The sequence below is a fragment of the Cynocephalus volans genome, chromosome 9 (assembly GCF_027409185.1).
Source record: "Cynocephalus volans isolate mCynVol1 chromosome 9, mCynVol1.pri, whole genome shotgun sequence".
Classification (NCBI taxonomy): Eukaryota; Metazoa; Chordata; class Mammalia; order Dermoptera; family Cynocephalidae; genus Cynocephalus; species Cynocephalus volans.
This window is the reverse complement of record NC_084468.1, coordinates 1,108,407-1,126,778: the sequence shown is the minus strand read 5'-3', so window position 1 is coordinate 1,126,778 and position 18,372 is coordinate 1,108,407. Positions and strand designations below refer to the sequence as shown.

The 18,372-nt window shown below is 48.8% G+C and overlaps 1 protein-coding gene across 4 annotated transcripts in view; it reads right to left on the bottom strand.

Annotated features, from left to right (window-relative positions):
* Positions 1 to 2,536: 2,536 nt before the first annotated feature.
* UVSSA (UV stimulated scaffold protein A) overlaps positions 2,537 to 18,372 on the bottom strand; it is a 51,289-nt gene continuing 35,453 nt past the window's right edge. For all 4 annotated transcript variants that reach the window (XM_063108777.1, XM_063108778.1, XM_063108780.1 and 1 more), the window contains exons 11-15: positions 17,429 to 17,612; positions 16,606 to 16,714; positions 13,932 to 14,109; positions 12,238 to 12,343; positions 2,537 to 2,829 (exon numbers count right to left, since the gene is read on the bottom strand). In XM_063108777.1, coding sequence (XP_062964847.1) covers positions 12,250 to 12,343; positions 13,932 to 14,109; positions 16,606 to 16,714; positions 17,429 to 17,612 — 565 coding nt within the window. In that variant the 3' untranslated portion in view covers positions 2,537 to 2,829; positions 12,238 to 12,249. The remainder of the gene's footprint in view (positions 2,830 to 12,237; positions 12,344 to 13,931; positions 14,110 to 16,605; positions 16,715 to 17,428; positions 17,613 to 18,372) is intronic.

The window sequence follows — 18,372 nt, the reverse complement described above, 5'->3', positions numbered from 1 at the left end:
TTGCTCTCCCACTGGGTCCCCAGTTCCCACCATGAACCATGGGATTCACCCAAATCCCATGAGGGGTTTGGGGCATGCAGATCCTCCGGCTGCTTCCAGGGCAGCTCTCAGGTTGGCCCTACCACCCCTGCTCCTGCCAGGCTTGGCACCCCCACCCCCCAACGGCCCAGTTCCCAGCCTGGGCCTCCTGTGTTGGGCTCAGTTTTGGGCCCTGGGCCTGAGCTGGAGGCAGTGGGCTTCTTAGCCACCTCGACCTGTCCCCCACTTTGGTGTCAGTGCCATGAGGGGCTATCTTGATGCCAGGATCTGAGAGCACTCTTCCACAGTGCCACCTCCTAGGACTCAGGACCATTCCTGCCCACAGACAGCACCCACACCACTATCCCAGAATCATACCCATGTAGTTTCCCCAAAGCCATCCACGTGGAAAGGGCCTCCTCTCAATGAGCAGGGCACATCCCCTGCAGGCACCAGCCCAGCCAAATGCAGGCTCATCCAGGGACATGGAGAGAGTCCTCTGCTCTCACCCCTCAGGCTCCCCTCCTCGGCACTGTCCCCCAATCTCCTGCCCAGGGATGACTGGGCCCAGATGCACAGGGAGTTCCCAGTGAGGCCCCTTTCCCACCTCCATGCAGCCCTCTTGCACACCTCTCTCCACGGTCAGCCCACAGCCCAGGCCGGTGCTCTGTGGTCCTTTGCTGTGTGGGTTAGGAATGGGTTTGGCTGTATGTAAGAGAAAACTGGAATGAACAGGAATTGAAAGGACACTATTTTTTCTTGTGTAAGGGAATTCTAGCCAGTGGCAGTCTTGGGCAGTCATGACACCATCACAGAGTCCTCAGAGACCCGGCTCCATGCAGCAGTCAGCTGTGCTGTCCCTGGGCTGGACCCTCCTCCTCATGGACCCAATGGAAGCCGAGGCTCCAGCCACCACATCCTCACTCCAGGCAGCAAACAGGAAAGAAAGGAAAGGGGTGGCCCCCTCCTTCTAAGGAGCTTTCTGGGAAGCCCAGCAACACGGCGGCTCATACCCTACTGGCCAGAGCTCAATCATGTGAGCGCCTGGCCGAGGGGGCAGGGGATGCGGTCCTCTGCTCCTGTGGCCTCTTCTTCGGCCTGCCCTGGTGCCCAGTGACCTATACGCATTCCCCAGGCTCCATCCTGGGTCACACAGGCTCAGGTGGGAGCTTGGGGCAGGGGAGGCTTCCTGGAGGGGATGACATTATTTGGAGTTCTCAGTTCTGTGTAGCTAACCCTACTTCTGATACCCTGTCTCTGTTAAGAGCCTGTCCACCCCAGCACTGAGCTGTGTCCCATGCCCTGCTGGCCCTGACACCTACTCTGTTGTTCCCCTGCTGTGCCCTGGGCTGCCTGGCGCAAGAGAACCCCTTCATCGTTTGCTTCGCCAGCTGCCCCCGTGGCCCCAGGATCAAGCCTGAGCCCTTGGCTGGCACCTGCCCACTCCATGCCCAAGCCACCTGCCCTGAAGGACATCCTGTCCACAGAACCTCTCTAAGCACTGCCTCTACCCTCCAAGATCCTCCCCCCAGGCCCAAATGCCCCTGCTGGCACTCTGCCTGCAATGTTCTTCCCGGGCCTCCAGCTCCCAGCATCCACCCTGTTCAGGGTCACCTGCTGCTCACCTGTGCGCCTCGGTGGATGGTACATGAATGAATGGCCCCCTCTTCCCGCTCAGCAGATTTGGGCCATCCTGAGTGGCTGCCCGCAGTGTGCACCTCACAAGGTTCCTGCAGCTGCCCTGACCCGTGGCTGGCAGCGTAGGGCTGCCACGGTGCCTGCTCTCTCTCCTGTGGGCCAAGGACAGTCCTGTTTCCAAAGCCCGGCTGCAGGGATATTGGGAGGAGTGGGTAAGCCGCTGGCCTCTCTGCACCTGTCCTGCCTCTAAGCAGCCCAAGCCCAGCCTCAGGACAGGCTAAACCCCAGTGACCAGGGCTGGGGGATGAGGGGGTTTGGGGGGTGGCAGGGAGCTCACTGGAGGCCAGGAGCGGTGGAGGAGCAGCTGCTGGGACTGGCAGGGCTGGGCCAGTGAGTCTGCAGGGTCTTCCTGAGGTCCTGAGACCACCCTCAGCATCCTCAGGACCCCTAAGTCCATCTTGGGCCATCCAGGCTAGGCCACTTCCCCACATGGGAGGGTCACTCTCTCCTGCAGGTGGCTCCTGTTGGGAATTGGGGTATAGACCTGCTGGCTCCAAACACACCTACTGGTCAGGCCATGCCAGGCTCCCCTGCCCGACTCCTGGGGACCCAAACCACATCGTGACGAGCACAGGTAGGAAGGGGGCACTGAGGGCATCAAGGGAGGGGGCAGCATACTCTGCACCTGGGCCTCTGAGGAAAGCGGGGCCCACCCAGCACCCCCTTAGTAAGTTGCTGGACGGGGCCCTGGGCTCAAGAGTGGTGGAGCCTGCTCCCTCGGTGCAATCCCCCTGACCTCATTGGCCAGAAGGGCCAGCTAAGCCCCCACCGTCCCACAGAGCCCTCTCACTCCTGCCAGTCAGACACACACACACAGAGCCGCTGGCTTGTCTTTTAATAAATATTCATGAAGATTCATTAAAATATCTGATGCAAGAAACACCAGGGTAACAAATTAGTCCTGAATTAAATTTTACAAAACACCCTCTCCTCTTCCAACTTGACCTCAGGAGAACAGAGATATAAAAGGGGCTTTGACACAGAAATGCATTACAAAAGTACAGTAATTAAAACAGTATGGTAACAATAGATGACTAGGCAGACAGGACAGAAAGTCCAGAAACAACCACTGTACACGGGACTTTGATGTATGACAGAGATGGTCTCCCAAATCTGCAAAAAATATGAATTCATTAATAAATGACAAAGGGATGACTGGACAGCTATTTGAAATAAAAAATCGGATTTCCTGGCTCCATTTCCTATCACAATGAATTATAAGGAGATCAATGATTTAAATGTGAAAATGAAACCCATAAAAGTACTAGAAGAAAACATGGGAGAATGTTTTAATATAACCTTCGAGTAAGGAAGGGCATTCTAACTATAACATAAAACTCAGACGCCATGAAAAATTGATAATTCAACTCCATAAAAAACCTACACGCAAAAAATACCATCAGCAAAATCAGAAGGCCACCCGAAGAAATATCTGCAACATGTCACGTGGAGCTAATTTTCTTAATGAATAAAGAGCTCCCACAACTTAATGAGAAATAAACTGATAAGCTAATAGAAAAATGAGCAAAGGATAAGGACATACAATTCATGGAGAAGGAAAACAACGAATTCTTAAACAAATAAAATACTTCATATCTCACTCCTAAGAGGAATGTGAATCAAACATGTTAGATACCACTTGTTCATGCTGGCAAACGTCAGCACGCTCACTAACACCTGGGTGCGTGAGGTGGGTAAGTGTGCTCTCCACCGCTACTGGGAGACCAAACTGGTGCCAGTTCCAACAGCAATGCTGCAACATCTACCAAAATCATAACCACACAAGCACTTGGACTCAGCGATTCCACCCCTGGGAATCTAACCCACAGATATGCGTATACATATGTGAAGAGACAAAAGTACAAGAATATCTGCTGCAGGACTGCCAGGCACAGGAAAGGACTAGAAAAAGCCTTGGCAGGATGGCGTACACGAGTGCAGTGACCAACCCACACAAGGGAATATCGCATGGACAGAAGACAGTGAGGAGGCACTTTTCCAATGGCAGAGTAAGGACCTCTGAAGCCCATTCCTCTGCAATGCCACAGAACACTGGAAAAATACACAAAATCAACTTTTTCAAAAGTCTAGAAATTAATAAAAGGCTAGTAACAATCCAAGGAGTGTTTATTCAAGAAAAATGATCGAATCTTGGTAAGAACAGTGAGCTCTGTGGCATTTTACCTTGTGCTGTCCCTACTTCACTTGACCCAGCAGCCTCACATCCACGGTGGCCTTTAAAACCAGCAGCTGAGACAGAGCACACCCAGGGTCCTCGGGCAGAAGCCAAGGGCAGCATTCCCAGGAGAACACCAAAAATACCACTTCCACACAGATGGACCACCACAGCCATGGCTGCCACAAAAGTGATGAATACCACGGCAGTAGCTACAGCCACCATGCAGGTGGCCCGCCAGATACTCAACTACATTGACACAAGGAGTGTCATCGGCAAAGACCAAAAAAAGAGGCCATCTATTTCCTTAAAGCCCACTCTGGAGTAACAGAAGTAACTGCTCTGTCAGATGACCAGACATCAACGTACATACACCAGAAACATGAAATCCCAAGAAAATATGACACCACCAAAAGAATACAGTAGTTCTCAAATACCAGACTCTGTAGAGCAGGGAACCCGTGAAATGACTGAAAGGCAATTCTGAGCAACAATCTTAAAGAAACTCACTGAGACAGGAGAGAGATAGGAGAAGACTCAGACAACACAATGAAACAAGAAAAAAATCCAGGATGTGGAGGAAATTGACAAAGAGATTAATACCTTAAAAAAAAAAATGTAGCATTTTAATATAGATGTTTACAAGTGTAAATTTTCCTCTAAGCACAGCATGAAACCTGCATCCCATAAATTTTGATGTGTTGTGATTTGATTTTTATCTCAAAGTTCTAATTTCCCTGTGATTTTTCTTTTCACCCATTGTTTATTTAGAAGAGTGTTGTTTACTTTCCACTCATTTTTGAATTTTCTAAATTTCCTTCTGTTATTCTGGTCAGAGAACATATATTCTATGATTTTAATCTTTTTAAATGTATTAAGACTTGTTTTGTGGCCAAAAATAAAAAATAATTAAAATAAATAAATAAATAAATAAAACCAACAGCCTAGCAGCCACTGAAAGGGGAGGACCAGGTCTGGAGCTCCTCCAAAGCCCCATCCCCAGAGAACTGCCACTATCTGACTTGTTTGGCTAATACCTGGAAAAGCCCCACCCATAGGGCTCACCTCTATTTGGCATGACCCAGCTGGTCTGTGATGGTGGTGGGAGGGTTGTCAAAACAAGCAGCAGTATTGAGGTGGACACACCAGTTGGGTCAAACAAGAGGTCGACCAAAAATCTGAAAAGGAAGATCTGAGGAATGAGATCTCCATGGTGGTCTTTGCAAAGCCCTGACATGTTCCTGGAGACACAGAATGTCACATGTGCATGTTTGCAGGGCTGTGTACATGCCCAGGAAGGGCCCGAGGGGTGCTGAGCGCTCACCTCTGGCTGACTTGGTGGCTCTGTGCAAGTAGGAAGTGAAGGCTAAGGCAGAGCTGGCACCCATCTACTGGGGATGAAGGCATGCCCAACATACACGCACACAAGCACACACTCATAGTTTGTCAGCAAAAGCTGTAAGACTTACTGGTTCAAAGCACTTAAGAAAATCTCTGCCCAATCATGGCTGACCACTAAGCTAACCATGCAGACACTGCAGTGGCTGCATCTGACAAAGTAAAGGTTTTATAAAATTAGCCCAGGGAAGACACTGAACAAACAGTAACAACAACAACAAACCCTGTGGAGGGGGATCTGACGTCCAGAGTTGCATGTATGACTTACTATGTCCAGTTTTCAAGAAAAAAAAATTATGAGACACACAAACACTGTGTGTTTCCTTGGCCCATACACAGAAAAAAGGCTGTCAACAGAAACTGAATAAGCCCTAACGTTAAACTTACTAGACAAATACTTTGAGTCAGCTACCATGTTTAAAGAACTAAAGGAAACCATGTCTAAAGACAAAAGTATAAGAATGATGTTTCATTAAACAGAGAATATCAGTAAATATATAGAAATTACACAAGAGAACCAAATAGAAATCCCAGAGTAGAGAAGTACAACTGAAATAAAAAATTCACCAGAGTAATTCAGCATCAGATTTTAGTTGCCAGAAGAAGATCTGCAGCCTTGAAGACAGGTCAATTGAGACTATCCAGTCTGAGGAACAGAAAAAAGAATGAAGAAAAATGAACAGAGCCTCAGAGAGCAGCAGACACCACCAACCATACCAACATACACATACTGGGAGTCCAGGGAGAGGGGAGAGAGAGAAGGGCAGAAAGAATATGTGCAGAAATAATGGCCCAAAGCTTCCAAATTTGATGAAAAACATTGATCTTTACATCTGAGAAGCTTAATGAATTCCACGTAAAATACATTCATAGGCATCCATAACTACACACATCACAGTCAAACTGTCAATAGCCAAAGATGAGAAAAGAATATTGAGAGGAGCAAGAAAAAAGCAGCTCACTGGGACAGGCCGGTTGGCTCTGGCTCACTCAGAGCGTGGTGCTGACAGGCCAGCTACAGGAAAACAAAAACAAAAAAGCAAAACAGCAGCTGCCTGAGCACAGGGCATCTTCCACTACAGTAACAGCTGCTTCTCCACAGAAGGCACGGGGGCCAGAAGGCAGGGGGATGGCACATTCCAAGGGCTGAAAGAAAAAGACTGTCAGGGCTGGCCCATGGCTCACTTGGGAGAGTGCGGTGCTGATAACACCAAGTCAAGGGTTAAGATCCCCTTGCTGGTCATCTTTTAAAAAAAAGAAAAGAAAAGAAAAAGACTGTCAAACAAGAATTCTAAATCCAGCAAAATTACTTTTCAAAAGTGAAGGAGAAATTAGGACATTCCCAGGTAAACAAAAACGAGAGAGTTCATTGTTAGTAGATCTGCCCTACTAGAAAAACTAAAGACACTAGCCCAGAATCCACTCAAGAGATAAAGAGCACTGGAAAAGGAAGATGCAGAGCCAAACAACAGACAGTATGAACATACTTTTTTTCACAAACCTTTTCTTCTCCTATCTGATTTAAAAGACAACCACATAAAACAATAATTACAAAACTAGCTGATGGGCTTGCAATCTGTAAAGACACAATTTGCATGACGAAAACAGCACAGTGGAGCGGGGAGGGCACAGGGTTATACTGCAGCAGAGTATTTGTACATTACTGAAGTTAGGTTGGTGTTAATCTGAACTGGATTGTTTTAAGATGTTAATTATAATATTCAGAGCAACTACTAAGAAAATAACTTGAAAAACAATAAAAGACAAAAAGGGAATTAAAATGTTACAGGGAATTAAATATCCATTTAACTAACAAGAAAAAAGTAATGGAGGAATAGAGGAAGAAAGAGATTAAAGACATACAGAAAATAAACAGAAAAATGGCAGACATACATCAGTAATGACACTGACTGTAAAAGGATTAAACACTGCTCTCAAGTAGCAGAGACTGGCAAAATAGATTAAAACCATAATCCAACTATATGCTGTTTACAAGAAACACAATGAGACACAATGAAAATAAAAGGATGGAAAAAGATATACCACGCAAATATTAGTCAAAAGAGAGCTAAGTGCCTATACTGATATTAGACAAAAGAGACTTCAAGATGGAACTTTTACTAGAGACAAAGGACATGTTGTAATGATAAAAGGGCCCATCCAGTAGGAAGAAATATCAAATATGAACACAAGTGCACTTAATAACAGAGGCCCAAAATATATGAAGCAAAAACTGACAGAACTGAAGGGAAAAACAGTTATCTCAACAATAGTACTTGGAGACTTCAATACCCCACTTTTAGCAATGGTTGTAACAAATAGGCAGAAGAGCAAAAGGGAAAGAAAAGACTTACACAACACTATAAACCAAATATACCTAGCAGACATCTATAGGACACTCCACCCAACAACAGCAGAATAGACATTCTCATGGCATGTGAAACATTCTCCACAACAGAACATATGTGCCATAAAATAACTCTCAGTACATTTAAAAGGACTGAAATCATATAAAGTATTCCTTGCCCACAATGGAATAAGAAATCAATAACACAAGGAAATAGGGAAATTCACAAGTATGTGAAAATTAAACAAAAAATTCCTAAATCATCAATGGGTAAAAGAAGAAATCACCAGAGAAATTGGAAAACATTTTGATATTTTTAAAAAGACAAAAACATAAATACATAAATACAGTCATCCCTCAGTATCCTGAGGGATTGGTTCCAGGACTCCCACAGATACCAAAATCTGTGCAAGCTCAAGTCCCTTATATAAAATGGCATAGCATTTGCATATAACCTATGTACATCCATATACTTTAAATAATCTCTAGATTGCTTATAATACCTAATACAATGTGATATGTAAATAGTTGTTATACTGTATTGCTTTTTATATTATTTTTTATGGTTGTATTGTTATTTTTTTGTGTTTTCTTCCCAAATGTTTTCCATCTGTGGATGGTTGAATCTGGGATGTGGAACCCATGGATGTGGAGGGCTGACTGTACACCAAAAGTTATGGGATGAAGCTAAAACAATGCTTAGATGAAAATTTATAGCTGTAAGCATCTATATGAAAAAGAAAGATTCCAAATCAATAAACTAATCTACCATATTAAGAAACAAGAAATGGGGCCGGTCCGTGGCTCACTCGGGAGAGTGCGGTGTTGAGAACACCAAGGCCCCAGGTTCGGATCCCATATAGGGATGGCCAGTTAGCTTGCTGGCTGAGCGTGGTGCTGACAACACCAAGTCAAGGGTTAAGATCCTCTTACCAGTCATCTTTAAAAAAAAAAAAAAAAAAAAGAAAGAAACAAGAAAAAGAAGAGAAAACTAAAGCCAAGGTAACCCAACAGAAATAATAAAGATTAGAGTGAAAATTAATGAAATAAAAAATAGAAAAATAAGAGAGAACAATCAAAACCAAAAGTTTTTTTTTTTTTTAAGTAGATCAATCAAATTTATAAATCTTTAGCAAGACTGACCATGGGAAAGAGGGAAAGAGAGAGAGAAAGAAGACTCAAATACCAAAATTAGGAAATACTATAAACAATTATATGTCAACAAATTACAAAAAGTAACCTAGATGAAATGGACAAGCTCCTAGAAAGACACAAACTACAGAAACTGACTCAAGAAGGAACAGAAAAATCCAAATAGACCTATAAGTACAGATACTGAATCAGTAGTAAAAAGAATTCCTACAAAGAAAAGGACCAAACAACTTCACTGGTAAATTCCACTGAATCAAATAAGCAACACCAACCCTTTACAAACTCTTTCAAAGGACAGGAAAGGAGGGAACACTTCCCGACTCAATCTATGAGGCCAGCAGTACCCTGATACCAAAGCCAGATGTCACAAGAAAACCACAGGACTGGTTTGTTAGCTCAGCTGGTTAGAGAGCAGTACTGATAACACCAAGATCAAGGGTTTGGACCCCCATACTGGCTACCCACCAGGAAAAAAAAAAAAAAAAAAGAAAGAAAGAAAAGAAAAGAAGGAAAACTATTGACCAGTATCTCTTATGAATGTAAATGTGAAATACTACCAAACCAAACCCAGCAGCATATAAAAAGGATTACACACCACAAACAAGTGGAATTTGTCCCCTGAATGTAAGGTTGGTCCAACATATGAAAAGCAATTATTGCAGTATACCATATCAACAGAGTCAAGGACAAAAATCACATGATCATCTCAATAGATACAGAAAAAGCATCTGACAGTATTCAACCCTCATGACACAAGCACTCAACCAACTAGGAGTGGAAGGGACTTCTCTAACCTAACAAAGGGCATCTACAAACCCCCCACATAATGGTAAAAGACAATGCTTCCCCCTAAGATTAGGAACAAGACAAGGGTGACCACTCTCACCATACCTATTCCAATCACACTGGAGGTCCAGCAGAGCAATTAGGCAAGAGGAAGGAATAAAAGGAATCCAGATTGATGGGAAGAAGTAAAACATTTCTGTCTGCAGATGACACAATTTTGTGTACAGAAAATTCTAAGGAACACACACACACACACACACACACACACACACACACACACACACACACAAGTATTAGAACTAATAAGTTCAGCAAGGTTGCAGGATACAAGATCAACATACAAAAATCAATTGTATTTCTACACATTAGCAATGAACAATTCAAAATCAAAATTCAGAGAACATTTGCATTTATAATAGCATTAAAAAAAATACTTAGGAATAAATTTAACAAGAGTAAAACTTATACACTGAAAACTACAAAACATTGTTAAAGACCCAAATATGTGGAAAGATATCAGAAGTTCATGAATCAGAAGATTTAATATTAAGATAGCAATACTTCCCAAAGCAATCTAAAGATTCAGTGCAATCCCTAAAAAAATCTGGATTTTTTTTGGCAGAAATTGAGAAGCTAGTCCTAAAATTCATTTGGAAATACAAGGGATCCATAATAGCCAAAATGATCTTGAAATAGAACAAAGTTGGATGACTCATATTCATCAAATTCAAAACTTACCACAAAGATACATTAATCAAGATATTTAAGTATTGGCATAGGATATATGGGTCAATGAAATAGAACTGAGAGTCCAGAAACAAGCCCATACATGTATGGTCAATTGATTATTTATAAGGGTGTCAAGATAATTCAATGGGAAAAGAATATTCTTTTCAACAATGGTGCTGGGACAACTGGATGTCCACATGCAAAGGAATGAAGTTGCATCCCTACTTCACACCATATACAAAACAGCTCAAAATAGATCAAAGATCTAAATATAAGAGCTAAAACTATAAAACTCTTAGAAGAAAATATAGATATAAATCCTCATGACCTTGGATTAAGCAATGGTTTCTTAGATATTACACCAAAAAAATAAGAAACAAAAGAAAAAACAGATCAATTGTGCTTCATCAAAATTAACAATGTTTGGGCTTCGAAGAATACTATCAAGAAAGTGAAAACACAGAAAGGGAGAAAATATTTACAAATCATAAAAGTCTAATATTCCGAATATATATAAAAACTCTTACAACTCAAGATGAATAATCCAATTACAAATATGAAAGATTTGAATAGATATTTTTCCAAAGTAGACAGACAAATGGCGAATAAGTACAAGAAGATGCTCGGTATCGTCAGTTATTAGAAAAATACAAACCAAAACCACAATGAGATGCCACCTCACACCCACTAAGATGGCTAAAATTAAAAAGACAGAAAACAAGTGTGGGAAGAAATGTGGACTAATTAGAACCTTCATAAATTGTTGGTAGAAATACAAAACGGTTTAGCCACTTTGGAAAACAGTTTGATAGTTCTTCAAAAAGTTAAACCTAGAGTTACTACATAAACCAGCAATTCCACTCCTAGGTATATACTCAAAAGAAATGAAAACATCTATCCACACAAAAACTGTACACAAATGTTCATAGCATTATTCATAATAGCTAAAAAGTGGAAACATGAATGGACAAACAAAATGTGGTACATCTATATCCGGGAATATTATTGGGCAATTAAAAAGGAATGAAGCATTGACATGTTATGACACGGAAGAACCTTGAAAACATTATTCTAAGTGAAAGAAGCCAGAGACAAAAGGCTACATATTGCATGATATCATTCATATAAAATGGCCAGAAAAGGCGAATCCAGAAACAGAAAGTAGATTAGTCGTTGCCAGGGACTGGAGAGAGGGAATGAGGAGTAACTGCTTAATGACTACGGGGCTTCCTTTTAGGGTGATAGGAAGTTCTAGAACTAGATGGTGGTGGTGGTTGTACAACTGTGAATGTACTTACTGCCTCTGAATTGACACTTTAATAGGGCCAATGCTAACGTATGTGAGTCATATGTCAGTGCAGCTGTGACTAAGAAACCAAGAACGAGGAAGTTCTGTGACCTGATGCGGAACCGTCACCCAGACAATCTGTGAAGCTGGAAATGCAAGGTTCAAACGGGGTGAATGGTTCACTTTGTGTTTGTGTAAAAAACGGCATTTGCATAAAAGTGTGGGCTTTCCCAGAGTTCCTTGGAGTGGTCCCTTCCTGGGGAGGAGACTGGGGAAGGGGTGGGGGCCACGCATGCTCCGAAGAATGAGCGGTGTGTACTTTCCACTGTTCCTGAACAGCATATCACAGGACACACAGGCCTTACAAGAACTTGCAAGCTGCCCCATGGAGGACAGTCTACCCGTGTTCACATCCCCAGGCTCCCAGGGCCTCTTCTGCAAGGCCAGACCCATGACCAGATGGCGACAGCCCCCCATGGTAGGAGAGAGGCCACACCTCCAGGACATTTTAATGTACCACTTCCTTACGTTAAACACACGCAATAACAGGCTACGGTTACTGCCCAGACCCGTGCCCACTCTCGGGTCCTAGTGCACTGGCAGAAGGGGAAGAGGAGCTGATGACCCAAAGGGCCTATGGCACACCTGGCCGGCGCTCTAATTCAGCGCGTAGTTAAACTGGTTTGAGAACCGCTCGTGCTTTTTCCGGTCCATCTGCTTCATGGCCGCAACCACTCTCCGCACAGCTGCCCTGTGGGGAAAGCACAGCAAGACGGGATCAGAGGCTCCAGCAAGGGCTCTGGCTCCTGACTGTGGCCTCTCTGGGATTAGACCCTGGTGCTGAGGCAGCGGCTGCACTCGGACACTTGCAGACTTCCTGTGGGTGACACCTTCAGAGCAGCCCTGTCCCAGCGGGAACGTACAGTCCCAGTGATGGGAGTCCACGATGGGTTCTATCCCAGGAGAAGACAGCAAGGCTGTGCCCTGGCACTTCTCCTGTGACTGCCCCCAGCCCTGAAGGCAGCTGCCAGGATCCCCAATCTTGCCAGCACTGGCTGCACCCTTGAATGGCACAGCCTGCCCCACGACCTCATGGAGAGCAGCCACGGGGTAAGCGTGTTAGGAAGTGTCAGGTTCACAGTGCCCACCTCGCTCTCACAGCGGCACACACACCTCCACACCCAGAGCTGAGGGAATATTCATGAACGTGTAGCAGAAAGATGGCATGAGGCTGGCGTGGTCACGGCCTCCCAACCCCACTCCAGTGAGAACAAAGGGGGTGGTGCTGACCAGCTAGGGTGCTGTGTCACAGGAGGGTATGGACCCAGTAGGGTCCTGGCAAGGCTGTGGCTGCTTGGACAGTGAGCCTGGGGCTCACAGAGACTGTGTCTGAGCAGTGTGGGAGCCACCTTCCTCCCCAGCCCCACTCGGGCCAGAATGCAGCCACGCAGGCCAGGAGGGCAGGCAGTGGCTCCTCCGCCTGGTGCGCTTAGCACTTTCCAGGCGCATCCAAGGAAGGGGCCTCCAGGACTGGCTGTGGCTGCCTGACCCCACAAGGTCCCAGCACAAACCTGCGAAGGGAGGCAAAAGCCTCATGGTCTCCTAAACTCAGTCTGAGTATTTTCTGTGGCCAAACAAGTCGATGAGAAAAAAGAAAAGCAGCACCTTGAAGGTGGCTGGCACCTCTGGCCAGCAGACAGTGGGGGCTGGGCTGGTGGCCTTTCTGCTCTGGCCCCGCTGAGGCCCCACTGACCATGCCCAGCACGGAGACACCGAGGAACTGGGGCTGGGCTCAGCTGCCAGCCTGTACAGTCACTGCCCACTCCGATGTCACCACGGTGGCACTGCCAGGCCAGCGCTGGCCCATCCAGGTCTGCTGGGTGAGAGAGATGAAGGCTCGCCCTGGGCCCAGAGCCCTGTTCTCTGCGCCCGACTGCTGCCAGGCCGTGAGTATGCTTGGGAAGATGCTCAGTCACACCCAGCTCCAGCTGCTGCTCCTGATCAGCCCCACTGACCCTGCTGGCTGAGACCCCCTCCTTTGGGAAAAGGGCCTCCAGGGAGAAGCTCACAGGGGAGGACACCCAAGTTCCTGGAATTGGAGCTCCCTCGGCTCTCCTCAAAAACCCACAAATTGAGGGCCAGCCTGTGGCTCACTCGGGAGAGGCGGTGCTGATAACACCAAGGCCACGGGTTTGGATCCTGTATAGGGATGGCCAGTTAGCTCACTTGGGAGAGCGTGGTGCTGACAACACCAAGTCAAGGGTTAAAATCCCCTTACTGGTCATCCGCCCCCCAAATGGGGGGCTCAGGGGTGGGGAACCTAGGCGAGCAGCTCTTACTTGGCGAAGACTTTCTTCCCGAGGCGTGCCCGGGCAGTGTCTGCCTGCTGCGTCAGGTCAGTGAGGTGGGGGTGCTGCCTCCTCCTCTTCGTTCTGCCCTTCCTGCCGAGCCTGGAGGAGCCGAGGTCTTCCCCTGTGGCTGCCTCCACGTCTCTCACAAACTCGGGGTCCTGCCAGCCTGGAAACAAAACTCAAGGACTTCAGAAAATAGTTGGCACCAATCAGACTAGGCCTCTCATCAAGGCCTCCCTACCCCAGGAGGGGACCTTGCCCACCTCAGGAGGGACCTTGCATGTCTTGTCTCTGACAGAGGCCAGGCGGGCTGCCTGCTGCCACACCCTAGTGTAGGCTGAGGGAAGGTCTGTGCTGGCCGTTCCCACTGCCTGGCAGCCCCCTTGGGCCGGGAGGAGCCAGAGCTGGGCCCTGAGGCCACTCCTGGTGTATCCAGGGACCCCTCAAGCAGGAAGGTGGCCAAGGCCAGTAGCCGGGCTTGGTGCCATTCACAGGCTACTTCCTGCTTGTGGGCTGGACTGTGCCCACCTAGCCACGTGTGGCCCTGCCGGATATGCCTGCTGGCCAGTGGGCATCACAGTGGGCTGGCCAGGGCCGAGGGGTGAGGGTCGGCCTGCAAGACAGTCATTAAAGGGCTTTCTTCTTCCTTGGTCCAGAGGTAAGTGGGCCCGGGGCCCCAGAAATGCAGGGTGTGGGTTCCTTGGACAGTACTTCCTTCCCAAGCGAGACGAGCGCTTTCTGCTGTGGCTGCGAGGCACTCTCTGGCTATCTGCTGATCGGCAGGCCTGAGAGTGTTAGCTATGTACACAGCATCAAGCCTCGGGGGGTTGCAGGCTGGGGGCTCCTGGGCAGCTACTCCCCTCAGCCTGCTGGTCTGCCCCTTGAGGCCGCTGTAGGGGTCTGTCAGACTTGGCATTGGCCCAGCCTGGCTTGGGAAGGTCCCCCCACATGAGGAACGTGACAGCCAAGCAGCCCTGATGTGCCCAGGCCTGTGGATGACCCTGGCGTGCAGAGGGTGCTGGACACACCACACCCCAGTGGCATCCAAGTGTGCACACAGGACCCTGGGAGCTGGGCCAGGGGGCCAGGGGGCCAGGGAGCAGCACCAGGATCAGAGCCAGACCAAGGCCACGCTGAGAGGAGGGCACGTCCAGGGAGGGAGGGAGCTGCACGCCCCAGATAGACGGATGGCAGGTCCTCCCCAGGCTGATTTTTTGAAGTGAAGGAATACGGGCCCGCACAATTCAGATACAGGAACGATTAATCCAAGATTAAGGAAAACTGTCTAAACAGTTTATCTCCCAGTAATAAGAAGGCGTCACAGTTTAGGAACCCAGTGAATGGAGCAATTGTTTAAACACAACGAAAGAATGCCGGCACCCAGTGGAGATGGAATGAGCATCTCAGGAAAATGAAGGAGCAATTTAAGAGCCTTTGAAGAAAATCAATAGGCGGCGGGCCACGCGGCCTTCCTGACGCAGACGCCCGGGAGCGTAGTGCACATTGTCACTGAGGTTAGCACCAGGGAAAAGAAAATTGCCCTGTGTGTGAGGGAGGAGGGGATCGATACTGTCGTTAGTAAAGAGACGCTATTTCACATCTGACTGGCCAGTGCCGCCCGCAGCCTGTGGCCTGATACCTGTTTGTTAACAAGTCACCAAGGGCTGGAAAACCAGATACTCTTCAGGGTTGACACAAAAAATAGGCACTTAATTTGCTCCTGAGTGTGAGCCACCAGGGAAGGCCTCGCCCCGAAGATTAGCAGGTCAGAGCCCCCATCCCCCTCCACCAGTCATCCAGGGCCCAGGCCCAAGTGCTGTCTCTGGGAGCCAGGCTAAAATCTGACACTTGTCTCTTATGACCAAAGTGCAGAAAGCCCATGAAGAACGACAGAAACGGTATGAATGGGACCTCTGAAGCACACCAGCGCTGCTCCCGCAGACACCGCGTGCCTCCCACCCTGGCAAGGGCAGGGCCTGCAGATGCATCTCCTCTTTAGACGGGATGCAGCCCAAGGCTGGACGGAGCTTCCAAAAAAAAAAAAAAAATCATCACAGATACAAACCTAGCAGGGGTTGAACAAGCCACAGGGACGAGACGTGTCAGAGCTGCCTCTGGGGACCCAGCCTGGAGTGGGGCAGGGTGGTGGGTGGGCTCTCGCAGATGACAGTGCTTCTGTGCAGCTCAGCATCCACCCTGCTGCTCAGGGGCTTCTGGGGACTGGGAGGCCAGTGCAGGGCACCCAGCAGGCCACAGCCTGCACTCTGAAGACAGCGTGATGCCCATCCCCACATGGGACAAAGCAACCACCGGGCATGAGAAGGAGGGAGCGAGCTGGTTTCCCTTGAGCTACTTGGGGCCAGTCAGTTACCTTCTCCTACCTCTGGTCTCTCATCTGCTTAAAAATCCAACCACACAGATGGTAACGTGGTGGTTTCTGGGCCCTGCTGTGTCCACTTTGAGGTCAGGAGGCTCATGAAAACAAGGCTCCACTAGAAGCCTGAGCATCCTGGAAGCCTCCCCACCCAAGCAGCCCCCCACTTTGGGCAGTCCCCCACTTTCATCAGTTACAATGGAGGTGCAGGTGCTCCATGACCATATGGAGACACCCTGGGCTGCCCGTGGAGGTGGGCTCTAGGGCTGAGCCCCCAACCAGACCTACCCGAGCGCTCCTGCTCCTGCAGCTGCCGCCTCTGCTCCCGGGCCCTGTCCTCCGGGTCAAGAGGCCGCCCCTCGTCGTCTCTCGGAATGATCTTCCCGTGGAAGGGGCACTGCACAGCAAGGACAGGGCGGCTGACGGTGGGGTGAAAGCTGCCCACCCGCCTCGTCTCCACCAACTTCAGCTTGCTGGCACAGATGGTTCTCGGAGGGGGCACTGCTGCCCTTCAATCATGCCCCCTTGAAAGCAGGGGGACCTGGGAGCTGCAGGGAAGGGGAAGCAGCTCCGTCCTCCCTCCAAGACCTGGGAGCAATGCAGGCAGCAGAGGGGCTGGGGCCTTTCGTCAGTTTGGCCCAAGCAGCCTCCCCTCACACTGTTCCCGACAGCCTGCCTGGGAGCTGCTGGCCCAGCCTCTCCTGACGCCCTCCCACCCAGAACCGCAGAGGTTGGGGATGCCTGCTTCCTCATTGCTGAAGAATCCAGGCTCAGCACAGAGCAGGCCTCTAGCTGCTGCGGAAGGATATGTGGTAAACCAGTGGGCATATGCTGAGCACTGTGGCCCTTGGAAAGCAGCCCAAATCTGCACCCAAACATCAGACTCCAGGGCCAAGGGCAGGGAACCTGGACATGATTCTCTGACAGCCTGTAGCCCAGCAATTTCTGCCAGCCGCACACAAGCACCTCCCATGGGGCTGCTCATGCTCACAAGTGTCCCCAGTCCAGGGCAGGGATGGGTGGGGATCAGCCCAACCCTGACTGCCCTGTCCTGGCCCAGCCACACCCACAGGCCCCATGGCCCTCGCCTGCCCACAGCCACCAGCCTCACCTTCAGCCGGTCTTGGCGCTCACAGAGCCGGCCATCTGGCCTCAGGGCGCGGCACCGGTGCTGCACAGGCTCAAACTTTCCCGCAAAGGTGATGTGGCGGCTCCGGAGCATCTCAGAGACGTATGCACTGTCTGCTTCCTCCTCTACCTCGCTAGGCTTCCAGAAGCGGTGCTGAGAGTCGGATCTGCAAAGCAAACCATAGACCCTCAAAGCCCGTCAGCAGGGACCCTGAGGAGTGTAGCCACCCTGGGTCGAGGCGTGGGGGAACATGGCCCAATCCCACTGCACCCTTCAACCCTGTCCCTTGACCCTGGGAGAGCACTGGCCCCTTGAGCTGACCCCTGAGGCCTCCCCAGGCTGAAGAAGACAGTCACTCCAGCCAGAGTTCAAATCCTGACACAGCATGCAGAAGCCTCAAAACCCCAACACGACTGCCACCCCGGGGCTCAGGTTCTCCTTGCAGAGTGGGGACAACAGCTGCCGGACTCTCAAGGCATGACCCTGAGGTTAATACAACAACCCACATAAAGGTCACCTTCACCACTGAGGGGTGCGGACGCAGGCCGTGGTGGCTATCGTGGTACCACTGCACCCGAGAGGAAGAACCTGCCACATAGCTGTGGCAGCAGTGCTATGGGACAGAACCACAGAGATTTTGTCCCTATTTTGCAAGTTTTGGGTAATGTGCTCTGTTACAGTCACCAACCTCATTAAAGACGCTTTAATGCCAGAGAAGAAGGCAGGGTCAGGTGCATCTGAGGACACAGCCCCTCCCTGCTCACCTGGATGCTGCTGCCCTGAACCCAGGTGTGGGGAGGGTGGGGTCTGAGAGATTCTCCCAGGGCCCCAACTGCACTTAGTGCCAGCACTTCAGGCCACCCCAGCCAGGGCTCCTGCAAGCAGGACCCTCTTCACATGGCACACAGTGGGGGCTCAGGGGACAT